Source organism: Chelonia mydas, chromosome 17, assembly GCF_015237465.2.
Source record: "Chelonia mydas isolate rCheMyd1 chromosome 17, rCheMyd1.pri.v2, whole genome shotgun sequence".
NCBI lineage: Eukaryota > Metazoa > Chordata > Testudines > Cheloniidae > Chelonia > Chelonia mydas.
Genome location: NC_051257.2, coordinates 23,385,725 through 23,398,893, shown reverse-complemented (window position 1 = coordinate 23,398,893; position 13,169 = coordinate 23,385,725). Strand labels below are relative to the sequence as shown.

Sequence of the window (13,169 nt, the reverse complement as noted above, 5' to 3'; positions counted from 1 at the left end):
CAAAGTGGACTTGGGTAAAAGTGAAAGATGTTTTATTATGGATTGGGTTTTCTAATGATGTGGCTGAGGGAGAAGGCGAGTGAAAATGCATATAATTCAGCCAGTGAGGCTGGAGTGGGGAGCACTCATATCTGGCCTCATTCAAAGCTTTTGTATCAGTACAAATCCTTTCCTATTTAGTTTGATTATGGTAACTGCACTGTTAATGCTGTCAGTTGATGTCGCTATTTGCTTACATGCACTGTCCAATCTAGTTCAGTTTTTACTTATTTCCCAATGCTAAAGGAACTTTACATGGTGCCTGTGCTCTTGTTCACACACTTAGATCTCTGTCACTGGGAATTTTAACCCTCTAATGCATTCCAGACTGTTAAACACCTCATCATATTTTTAAATGTTTTCCATCCTGTTACACATTTGATCATCTGTATTTGCAGACTTCTCTTCGACCCAAATAGACACACACCTTCCTATTTCAAACTTTGGTTGGTATCTGTGCTATAGACAGAATAGAATAGAATAGTTCAGTTTTGTAGGGGTTCATTTTCTGCCTTCTATATGAAAAGAGCTTCATTTTTTTTATTGTAATGGGTGGTTACTCTGTATATATTTTCTGTGAATAAGTTGCACACAATTCCCAACATCAGTTTTAAAAGTAATGTTTTGTTCATTGATTTCCAATGTCCCACATCGTGTTGAAGAATAGCGGCAAACTTAATAAAAGACCCAACAAAGTGCTCTCTTGACATTTTGTCCTCTAGCTATGAATTAATGAATGTAGTTTGCTTTTTTGTTTGTATTTTGTGCTGAAAGTGACATACTTTTGAAAAATGGTTGATTTGTTTGCACGACGTTGTCCCCCTTATGCTTGGACACCCTTCGGTTCTGTTCAGTTTCCACCATGTTAAAAACAAATCTGATCTCTGTACTTGATTGACACTGGTACTGATGCTTCTTTTTAAGTAGATTCATTTCAGTTCTTCACAGCTTGTTAACACTTTCATTTGGGCAGTACAGCTTTAACTAGCCCTGCAAATGTCTGCTGTCCCATGCAAAGTCAAGTCTGCTTCTTGCAATATCCTTACTTTAACCTTGTCATCAGTTACTTCATAAAGTGGTCTTTAGTTAGTCCATCTGTTAATTGTTCAAATTGATGAGACTGAATTACATAGGTCTGAAAGTGCTAGTTTCTTGTGAAGAATGTGCCTTTTCCCAGTGACATTCTGACCTGAATCACAGTATACTTAACACTGCTGAATGATTTTGTCTAGCAGTTTGCAGTCCTCCTCATGTTCCCACTGGGATGTACTGTAGATCTCCAGGGCCTCTGTGCCTGCCACGTGGAGCAGAGAGAAGGATCTCCTACTCCCCAGTTTCTCTGTAATCCCACTTGTTTCCAAGAGAACTTGGAAGCACTGCAGCTGCCTCCTCCAGTTCTCTGCCAGATTCCCTTCCAGACTGAGGGATTCAGGTGGCTTCATTTGTTCCATTTATGCCAAAGACTTAATTTATTTCTGACACCAGATAATAAGGGTCTTAGGCACAGGGAATACTAGGAAAAAACTAAATGTTGTTGTTTTCTGGCCAGTCAAATGACATAGGTCAGGGTTTTAAAAGGTTGACCTCCTGTTATATGGCAGGATCAGTAGCCATCTCCAACCCCCATCTCAACGCTCTCTTTGACGCTTCCGGGGGTACCCAGAGCTGCGAGGCACCTCACTACTACCTGCCTTTTCTGTGAGGAAGCCTTGTCTGTGCCTGCTGTGGGTTAGCTTCCAACTCTACCGCCGTGGGCAACACAGGCACTGCTCTCTACGCCTACATAGCCCCCACTGTCATTCTACAGGTCAGCAATTGTTGCTTTCCAACTCTCAAGCCCTCCAAATGTCTCCTGGGAGTGTCCAGGCCCTGGTCCACTGGACACTCTCAGTATTTACAGATTTGCTGCTTTGAAAGAAACAGTGTACCCCAGTTTACCAGTTCCACCTCTGATCACCACTCTGCTTAACATACAGCACTTAGATATGTTTATAGTGAAATCAAGTATAAGTTTATTTAACAAAGCCCAGAGATTCAAGTAGAAGTATTGGAAACAAATGGTTTCATATAAAATAAAATCATAACATACATTCTAGAACCTAGACTTAATTAAGAAGATACCGTCATGTCTTGCAGAATGTTGCTCAACCAAAATCCTTGCAGCTTAACAGCCAGGCTGGTTATGACCCTCCTTTCATGAGACATGCACGCTGTCAGTTTGCCTCTTTGGTGAAAACTTCAGTGTGTTTCTTAGCTCTCCAAGATATCCCACATCAATTCTGTGTTTGTATTAATAAATTGGACACCTCCGGCTGTTTGTTTATTCCTGAAGATTTCCTCTCTTGTAGATTTTGCAATCTCTCAGTGTGCATTTGGCTCAGTATGCAGATAGGCATATATTGCGAGGCATGCAATGCACAAATGGCCAGACAGGGAGATAAGTGTCAGTTATCTCCTGCCTGAAGGAACATTTCCGAGGTATGGCACCTCCTGATGACCTGCCTTAACTCCAAGACCTTATTAAAAATCATGTTTTTATAGTACATAACTCCTTTAAACATTATCCACACATACATTTTGCAATGGTTATAACAACCAGTAGATTGCTGGCTCTCAGTAGAGATCTCATATGCCCCTCTTTGATGAACTATTATGCAAATATCCAACCCGGGGATTCCTGTAAAACCCTATGCATCCCCTGTAGCTTCTGCCAGTTGACATCAAGGGATCCTTGGGTAACACTCTCCCACAGAATGGAAGGAGAGCTGTGGCAGGGGGCTGGAGTGTGTGCTGTGGGGTGAGCTGTTTTAGGTGGGGTGGGATTTGTGTTACGTGGGTGTGAGGGCGAGTTGCTTTCCAAGGGCCCTGGCAATTGCTCTTTTCTGTTGGCGGTGCAGGTGAAGCTGGTGCAGCACACATACTCCTGCCTGTATGGGACCTTCCTGGGCAACAATCCATATGAGCGAGAGATGCACAACATTTACAAACGCACCTGCTCAGTGTGGTCCCTCCTAAGAGCTGGCAACAAGAACTTCCACAATCTCCTCTACATGCCTGGCACCGAGCAGGTAAGTGGCAACCCACAACCCAGCTGTATGGGCTTGTGGCTAGCAGCCAAAACTCTCTGGGAAGGGTAATTGGGTTGGCGGGAAGGGAGGCTGGTTTGCCTTGGATGGGGAGGGGTTTCCCTTTTGTCCTGTCCCTCAGTATAATTCCTCCTGCAGGTGCTGCACCCAGTGTGCCACGTGCGAGCGCTACATCTTTGGACAGCAGTGTACCTTCCAGCATCATCCCCCTGTCCTCTAGGGGAGGAGGGTATGGACCGCTACCTGCCCCCAGGATCCCAAAGCCAGGAGTTCAGTGGCAGATCTCTGGATAGGTAGGGAGAAAGGAGTACCAATTTGGGTTCCCTTTCCCTGGGTTTCTTTCCTGCTCACTTGCTCTCTCCTCTCTGGCTGACATTACACACGCACATCTGCCATGAGATGCACCAGCACCATTGTCCTGAAAAGACAGGGCTGAAGTGTCCTGAACATGCCTGTCACCCTCTCTAGAGGGTAGTCTTGGGACAGCTGGAAGAGAGAGTACACAGCTCCCCGCCATACTAGGAGCACCATATGGGGAGATTTCATGGAGCTGCCCTGAGGCCACCTTCTAGTGGTGCGAGCAGCAACATGTCCTAGGGAGCAATAGAAGTGAGGCCTAGGGGGAGGGAGACCGGTGCCCAGATGTGGTGCCGGCTGCACTGGGAGTGTCTATTTCTCGCCCTAGGAAGCAGTGTGTGAAAGAGGAAGTTTGTGTGACACTTGTCCATGCCTCTCCCAACTAGCTGACTTGTGCATTCTCAGCCTAACGCTGATACTGCCTTCACCTTCACACGCAGGCAGTTCACCACAGTGCCCTGGGCACTTCCATCTCCTCCTGGTCAGTGGAGAGTAACACCTTGGGGGATCCAAAGGGAAGCTCCTCCGGCTGCCTGGTGCTACGTAGACCCCACCCCTACCTCCACCCCCACCCCAGCCTGATGAGGAATCTAGAGATTAGCGGAGGTTCTTGTTGGCTGGTTAGGCCTCTGAGGTGATGTCCCAGCTGAGGTGATGTCCCAGCTGTGAGTAAACCAAGAAATGGCTGGCGAGGAACCCAGAATCAGTACCCCTTTTAACTTGTTGGCTGTAAGTCTAAATTCCAAGGTGATGTAATGATGCAACCCTATTAACTATGCTCTCTTGTCGCACCTTGAAGCATCCTACCGCTATTCAGAGACCTCGCCCTATGTGCTGGGCAGTTCCCTTCCCCTCCCGCAAGGGCCCCTGTGGCACAGAGCAGCAGGTACTGGGATTTTTGTAGTAAAAGTTCCTTCTCCAGAGATTCAGGCTGTGTTTCTTGGTTCCAGGTTACCAAAGACAAGATCTATGGATGACTTGCTTTCAGCCGGTGACTCCAGCAGCCCACTGACCCGTACTTCTAGTGATCCCAATCTGAACAGCCACTGTCAGGAGGTCAGGATGGGCTTGGAGCCCAGACATGCCAGCACAGAGGGCACCGAGCTGCACCCTGAGGAAGGCAGCGTGGTGCCAGTGGAGCAGGAGAAAACTCACCCCCTGCAAACCAGCCACAACATCAGCAGCCACACTGATCACCAAGCGCACTACAAGCTGATTAGTGGCTGGGTGCCTCCACCAGCAAGCATCATCTTTCCAGAGACAGAAATGGGTCACAGGGTGAATCTGGAGGGTGTAGATGGCATTGGCCCCACTCCAAACCATCCTGGACAGGAGAACGTCTGCAGGACTTGTGTCAGAGCTGTGGAGCAGCTTGAAACATGTCCCTATAATCCTCCAAAAGCAGCTGGCCTGGAATCTGATGGAAACTGGAATCTTGTGAAACCCCCCAAGCAAGACACCCTAAATCCTGCAGTGGGCATTCCCAGCCAGGACACCCCTGCACCAAGTGTCTCTCCTCAGAACAACCCAGGCCCCATACCAGGCATCCCTCATCAACATAAAGACACTGGCAAAAGTGGGAGCAGCAGGAGCGGGCACTGTGAGGAAATGGTCCAGGTGGGGATGGTGCCACCGGAGCTGTGGCAAAGGCCCGTTTTCCAGAGCCAGACCAGCGAGTTCTCCCTCCTGGGTTCCAACTGGGACAGTTTCCAGGGGATGGTGACGTCGCTTCCCGGTGGGGAGGCAGTAACCAGGCGGCTACTTTCCTATGGGTGCTGTAAGAAGAGGCTGAGCAGCAAACAGTTGTGGGTGCCAGGGCTCTACCTCAGTAGCCAGTGGCCTCCAAGAGAAGGTGTGAAACCACCAGTGTGCGCTGGCCATCCCAGTGCACATTGTGCAGGCCCTGAAGGGAAGCCTAGCCGGCCATGGCTACCCTGCCACCTGAAGCAGGTGTCTGGCTGCAAGCATGTACCACCAAGCTGCTCTTCCCCTCTGCCTCCTCTCTACCTGGATGATGACGGGCTCCCCTTCCCCACGGATGTGATTCAGCACAGGCTGCGGCAGATCGAAGCCAGCTACAAGCAGGAAGTGGAGCAGCTGCGCAGGCAGGTGCGAGAGCTCCAGCTAAGGCTGGATACACGTCACTGCTGCACCCCCCCAGCTGAGCCACAGGTGGACTATGAAGATGACTTTGTAAGTAATGGCCTATAAAGTGCCATCTCCCACAGTGTCTGACCCAACCATGAACCGTGACATCCTGCCCTTCATGTCCCTGCTCTCCCCTGACTCCAGGGGGAGCATGTGATGCCAGGCTCACATGTTCTCTTACCCCTCACTTCCTGTTGGTGCAAGTTTGATGCTCATTAGGATAATGATTCATTCTTCCCCTCCCCTGCTCCTCTCCTCCCCTGCTCCTCTCCCCCACCCAGGGGTTCTAGGTTCTCCTAGCCTGTGCTTCCCAGGAGGCAACAGAGTTCCTTCTCTCATCTAGACACCGCCTCCTCCTGGCCTTCACTCTCCTAGTACCCAAAGATTCCTTCATCCAATCTTCCTTTATTTCCCTGCCCTTTGCTTCCTGAGCTGGGGAGCGACAGTGCCACTTGCTCCTTCAGGAGCCATTCTGAGTGGGGTGGGAGGGGATACTACGCTTTGAGTCTGTGCTGGAAGGAGCTGATGACTTTTGTGACTTTGGCTTTCTCTCTGCAGACCTGTCTAAAGGAATCGGACAGCAGTGACACTGAGGACTTCTACTCTGATCACAGTGAGGACTGCCTGTCTGAAGCAAGCTGGGAGCCTGTTGATAAGAAGGAGACTGAGGTACATCCGTGTACAGCTACATATGTAGCAAGGTGGGCTTTGTCTGTCTGAAGGTGATAGATGCTACAAGGCAGGATGGGATCTAGGCTCAGAGCAGCCGTTCCTGTTGTGCAAGGTGGTGACATATGGTAGGATTGGCTCTGTGCTTTCTTTGCGAGGTAGGCTGTCTCAGGATGGGTTGCAGGCTTTCCTGGGAGCAGTTCCATGTCCTTTGGTGCTAGGTGAGGTACGGGCTCACTAGGCTGTGCCTCCATGCCTTGCTTTGCAGACCAACCACATGGTTCAGTGTTTTATGGCCCAGTATCACACTGTAATCCACGCTCCAGTCTCAATGATATTGTTTCGCAAGTCTGTTACAGGCTCCTGGGGTGAGGTGCTAATGAAGACTGTTATTTTCCCCAGGTCACACGTTGGGTTCCAGACCATATGGCCTCACACTGTTTTAACTGTGATTGTGAATTCTGGATAGCCAAGCGGAGGCACCACTGCAGGTAAAACTCAGCCACCTCTTGCATATCTCCATTGTTCTTTTCCATCTCCTCCCCAACCAACCAAGTCTCTGTTCTTCCTTTTCTGTCTCCTTAGGCCCCCCAGCACAGGATCACTGATCCTCCCTTTCTCTATCCAGCCACCCTTGCACACACTCCCTCTGGAGTCCCTGACCCTCTGTCTTTTTTATTGCTGTTGTCCTGGGGTCTCTGACCCTCCCTCTGGCCGTGTCAACGTTAGAAATGCAGATGATGATTAAAAACATGGCAGCTAACATCTCAACTCCCACGTAGTTGAACATCAGTGCAGACAGGACTGAACGCCTTCAAGAACACGCTAATTGTGTTTGGCCCTAGACTCCCCCAGTCTAGACAAGGCCGCCTCCTTTATGGAGTTGTCACTGTGTCACTGCTCTCTGTTTTTATTACCCCTTAACAGGAATTGTGGGAATGTGTTCTGTGCTGGCTGCTGCCATCTGAAGCTGCCCATTCCTGATCAGCAGCTCTACGACCCAGTCCTTGTCTGCAACTCATGTTATGATCACATCCAGGTGTCTCGTGCTAGGGAGCTCATGAGCCAGCACCTGAAGAAACCCATCGCCACAGCTTCCAGTTGAATGCCAGACAGGGACGCTGTCCATGCCAAGCCTTTTTGCTCACAGATTTGAAGGACAGCTCTGCCTCCACTGGAATCGTGAAGGTCTTTGGTGCAGCATTTGAACACCAAACTCAAATGCAGTGTCTTCAGCAATCCTCCTTGATCCCATATCCGTCTGAAGCAGAGGAATTGAGATAAGACAATACAGTGGGCCCATCTTGGTACCAGTGTACTTATATGCTGGTCTGACGACCTAGGGCTAAATAGGAGACTACAATCTCTTTCTCCTATGGATTGGAAAGTGATGCTTTCACAGAGACTGCCTGTACAAGTGCCCACAAAGCAATAGAAAGGTATGTTTAGAATCAAGCTCTTCTTTCCACCCTTCGAAAGGCAGTTTGCATTGTACAAGAATGAGGAGGGTGGATTCTGAATGGTACCTCTGTCCTCTGTGTCCCTTCAGAAAGGCTCAGCCTAGAGGTTCCACTGCTTCTCTTTCCATGGAGTTTGATATGCAGGTTGGCTTTGTGGATGAGGGGTCTGACCTTATTAGCAATCCCTGGGTTAACCTTCTCTTGGATGCGGAAAAGGAATTCCTTCTCTCTGAAGACAAGATGGGGCTTCTCTGCGAGGCCAAGCAAATCTCTGCCAATGTCCAGGTCCTGTAGAGAGTGGTGAATGCACTAGACTAGACTATCCGCCTGCAGTACTGTGTGGGGAGAGGGGAGAATGGTTTGTTCTCTTCTTGCTCTGCCTGTCTACTTCTAGTTTCTCGCAGTGTCACAGCCCGGTGCTAGCACAGGAATGGCCCTGATTCTGCCCCGGGATGGAAACGTAACTCGTGTTCCTGTGCTGCTCCTTCTCCCCTTCGCTGCCTCCATCTCCTCCTTTTCCTGTTGCTCTTTATCCTGAGAACTGGGCACCTTGAGGGTCGGCCGCAGGGTGTCGTTTGACCTCCTGGAACGTGCTGTCTGCTGTGCGTGAAGGTTTCAGTCCAAATGCTGCTATATATATTTCTGTGCACTTAATGTAACCCGAAGAAGGGAGAATGAAGCAGAGATACCAAATTGGGGGTAGGGAGAAAGCCGGCCAACAGAGACTCTACAGTCTGTTTTTTTCACTCTAATGTGGCACTTAACCAGAAGATACAGTGATGGGCATGACGTGCAGCATCTGCCCCTACTACATGACAGAAACAGTCTCTGGTTCATTCCAACACCACTTAAAAGTTCCTCTTGGACTTGACTTCCTTTCCTGTCTGCTGTACAGAAGCCATAACTTCTAGAGTCACCCATTTTGAAATCTGTAGTTATTGCCTCTCTATTGCTTCCATATGCTACACACCAAGCATCCCAGCTCATTTTAAGGAGCGCTCACTAGGGTACAAGCTTAGGAAGACGTGAGTTACAAGATTAAGCTGCTGCTCTTTTCTTGGATCCTTGTGAGCCGTGTTTGATACTTGGTTCCTGAGAAATCTGGAGAGCTGGTGGGTGCAAAGGAAAGAGTGTGGAACCATGGGCATTTTTTATAGCTGGGTAAATTTTTTTTTCTCCAAATAAATAAATAGACCACAAATACCCTACTTAAGACTCCACATTGGGAGGGTGGGGGGATATGAGTCCTCCCTATCTAGTAAATAACCAGACAAACACTAGGCTATTCAAACCATATTCTGACCTCCCAGTTCTATTTGCAAAACCCAGTGGTTTTCAGATTTCAGTGGAAGGAGTTAAAAAAAACAAATTCATTTCCTGCACTTTTACATTTCAGCCTCCGTGGTTTCCAATAGTGAAAACAAAGCTAGCATCATCTTAAGAGACTGTATCTGCTCAGACTGTTTTGCTCTTCCATGCTGGGAGCAAACAACAAGGGGGAGAGAGAGAGATGTCATACTTCTGATTCTCCCCTGCCTTGTACCTTGCATTATTTCCCCCTGTGGAGGAGAGTGGGTGTAAGGCACTGATCCCCTGGTGAGGGTACAATTCCGATTTGGCCTCACTTTCCACAAGTGGAAGTGACTGCAAGCAATAGGGCAGCAGAGAGTCAAGGCCCATATTCCTGGACATTTGGATTCAGACATGGTTAATCTAAACTGCTTTCAGCTCTTGCGGGTGTCAGTGTCACAATATGCTGGCCAAAACCTCCAAGTCAGTTCAGTAGCGTTGTGACGAACAATGTGCTGTAAGACTCAATACATTTGAAATAAAATCTCTATATTAGTGCCGCTGTGTTTGGCCCCGTTCTTTAGTCTGGATTCTGCTGTTTTTTCATTTTAGATAAAAATCTCCCGAGCCAGCTGCGGTAGGGCAAAAAGTCAAACTAAAGCCATGCTCTTGCACTTCCACCAAGCCACACTGCCTCTCTCCTGTCAGACCCACTAAGATCCTGTCTTTCTGCCCCCAGGAGTGCATAGGCGCTCTCTCCTGTGTATCCCCTTAATGGCTGGGTGAGGAGATTCCCTTCCGTCCCAGTGCTAGTATGGAGAGTTCACCTGCTCCTGACCAGCATGCTTGCTACACTTCTGCCTGGAAGCGAGTCCCATTAGCTTATCTCTCCCCACCTCCCCCAGGCAGGGGTGGTTCCACTGGCTCCCACACAGCCAGATCAGTACCTGGATCTTCCCTTAGCCTGATACCCAGTGTATTGGGCAGAACAGAAAGAACTGCATTCAGTGCTCCACTTGCCTGTGACTCGTGAGTCACTGAGTGAGCAAGGTGGCAACCCAGTGCACTTCCCTCAAACACCTGGGAGTCAGCAGTGCTCCTCTATGGCAGAGTCACAGTTGTTAAGGCAAGAAGGGATTGTTTTGATAATCTAGTCTGACCTACTGTATAACACAAGTGAGAGAATGTCACCCAGCAATTCCTGCATCAAACCCTTTACTTCTGGTTGGGAAGGAACAGTAATCCACACCGTGTAGAGTCAAGCACAGGAGTTTATTACGCACAGCACTGGCGGAGTGTCACTTTGCTTATTAGGCTCAGAGACACTGCAGAACAATTAATTACAATAGATTTGGTGCTCACTGGGTGGAGAGAAGCGACGGGGATTCTTTCCCAAGCCCCTGGATAAGTTCTAGCAGCAAGACAAGATAAGCACAATAAGCCAGTGGCTTAAAAGATTACATAATGGTTCTGCCCATGGACCAAATTAATATATTGCTGACACAGAGGTAATTACCCCCAAACTATGTCTATTAAAGTGTAGAGGTTAAATCCTAATTTTGGGGTCCAGGGGGATGAGGTAGCAGCTTTCCCAGTTGACCAACAGATACATTCCTGGAGATTTAAAGCAAAAGAGCAGTAATTAGTATTTAACATTTAAAGATTGTTTATAGTTTTACCCTTGCATTTCCGTGGGCTAGGATTTCCATACATCTGTGAGGGGAGGGTGTCATAACTCATGTCAATCATATTAGAGTTCGGGGAGAGGCCTCTCTGGGATCTGAGGGGTATTGTACCACTATCTCCTCCCTGCATTAGGGAGTAACCGTGAGGCCTTTCTCCGCGCTTCATGCGTCTATAACTCACAATAAGGATGCCCAATTACATTCGGAGTTATGCTGACTCTGTTTACTGACTTGAAACACACAAGGTTATCTGTTTACCACAGCTTTCTCTTAGACATGTATTGTTCTCTGTTAGCCAGCCCCCATGGCCCAGGCCAAGCTGTGGACCCCAGGCCGGTATAAAAAGTTCTTAGCAGAAACTGTAGTTAAAATCCACATCCACAGCAAATGGATTTGGCCCTTCAGCCTAGCCTCAATGTCAAGATTCATGGAGTCATTGAGGATCCACTCTGTCCCAGGTAAACTCTACCCTGACCCTTCTTATTACAAATTTGCACCTGATTGCCAGTTTGAATTTGTCTAGCTTCAGATTCCAGCCACTGGATCTTGTTATGACTTTGCTAGATGAGACAGCCCTCTAGTATCAGAAATCTTCTCAGGAGTGCTAGTAGTGAGCTCTTTGTATTCCCACAGCGTCCACAGTATCTCAGGTTTCAGAGTAGCAGCCGTGTTAGTCTGTATTTGCAAAAAGAAAAGGAGGACTTGTGGCACCTTAGAGACTAACCAATTTATTTGAGCATAATCTTTCGTGAGCTAGTTAGTCTCTAAGGTGCCACAAGTACTCCTTTTCTTTTTGCAGTATCTCAGAGCACTTCATATAAATGTAACAGATTATAAAGTGAGGGATCACTATGATCATCGTCTGACCCCCTGCACACAAAGAGAACACACTGGAATTGCTGTGGTCCCCTCTGAGCAAAACACAGCTAAACTCCAACTCACAAATCGCATTGTGCCTACCTTAGTTCTTCCTGCAGTTCCACAGAATTCATTTAAATGTGCACTGCAGCGTTATACAAGAAGTTAGGACTGGAAGTGAAAATGTCTGTATCCTATTGAAAATGCAGGAGGAATTGAGGGATACAGAATGTAACTAGGGACTTGGAATTTAGCCAGAACACAGGAGTCCCTTCCTCTCATGAACAGGGCCATGGAATTTTACTAACTAGTGGGTATCTTCATTTTGTCCCCTCTGAATGAGGAGAGCACTAGCAGGAGAGCCACCCTCATGCTCGCTCACTGAGTCTGTAATGGGAAAGATCTGCAGTGTGTCTGTGCTGAAGAAACCCACCTACAGATGGTTTGTTTTTTGTTTGTTTGTTTTTTACCATTGTACCCAGGGAGGTTACGTCTACACTGTAATTAGACACCCACGGCTAACTCTGGCTTGGGCCAAGGGGCTGTTTTAATTGCGGTATAGACCTTCAAGCCCAGGCCCTTCCCACCACAGATCCTAGAGCCCAGGTTGTAGCCTGAGCTCAAATGTAATTAAACCGCGCCTGAGACAGCTGGCACAGGCCACCCCTAGGTTTTTAACTGCAGTGTAATCATACCCTGGGATAGCCTCAAGACACAATTCCTCCTTAGAAGGGTCCCAGGAAATCAACACTAATGTAGTGTTATCCTAGTCTAGTTCAGCATCATGGAGATGCTTGCTCTACAGTAGCAATCATGGAGCAGTTACAGTTCCATTTACACTGGCAGAGTTTCTTAGAGATCAAATGCTTCTGAAACCCAGGCAGTGTCTAACCCTGCAAAGTGCAGCATGGGGGAGTTGAAGCACCTCTCAGCAGGATCAGGTCCAATAGTGGTGTCTGTTTTAAGCCAGTAATGCTGTAGCACATTTTGGCCCTTCCTGAATGTGAGACGTCAAACACGCAGCATTAAAAAACCAGAAAACACTCAGTTAAGGTCTCTTTACAAATCCCCAAAAGAATGTTAGTTACAAGAAAAAAAATACACCACAAACTTATGAAAACTAAGAAGTGCAGTTAGAGTTCTACTTCTCACACGCTATAACCACCCATCCTTAACCCGACCCCCACAGTGATGGGAGTACCCCTTATCGTTCTTTTGCGAGTGGGGAATATTTACTTAAATTGCAGGAAATTCCCTAATGCAGTGTTGTGATAGTGAGGTTGGAAATAAGGAGAGGCAGCATGATTGCCAGTGTAATCCGTCAGTGCTGTTACACAGGTCACATTGAGGTCCAAAGGCTGTCGGACTTCATGAATAGGAGTCCGACTAGAGATAGGGCCAGAGAAATGTTAGGGGAGTAAGATACTGTGATGTTTCCAATTCTTCTTGCCATCCCTAAAAGGGTAGAGTTAAGGTCTGTGAAGCAGCACCTTGCCTGTGCATTTCCTGGTTTTCGTAAGCTTGTGGTTTGTTTTTTCTTATCACACTCATATTCTTTTTGGCATTATAGAGAAAGA

General features: G+C 47.7%; 1 protein-coding gene across 10 annotated transcripts in view; it reads left to right on the top strand.

Annotated features, from left to right (window-relative positions):
* MTMR4 (myotubularin related protein 4) overlaps positions 1-9,606 on the top strand; it is a 132,472-nt gene extending 122,866 nt beyond the window's left edge. For all 10 annotated transcript variants that reach the window (XM_037880259.2, XM_037880258.2, XM_037880260.2 and 7 more), the window contains 6 exons: positions 2,937-3,107; positions 3,264-3,418; positions 4,433-5,675; positions 6,189-6,299; positions 6,702-6,790; positions 7,227-9,606. In XM_037880259.2, coding sequence (XP_037736187.1) covers positions 2,937-3,107; positions 3,264-3,418; positions 4,433-5,675; positions 6,189-6,299; positions 6,702-6,790; positions 7,227-7,404 — 1,947 coding nt within the window. In that variant the 3' untranslated portion in view covers positions 7,405-9,606. The remainder of the gene's footprint in view (positions 1-2,936; positions 3,108-3,263; positions 3,419-4,432; positions 5,676-6,188; positions 6,300-6,701; positions 6,791-7,226) is intronic.
* The last annotated feature ends 3,563 nt before the right edge of the window (positions 9,607-13,169 follow it).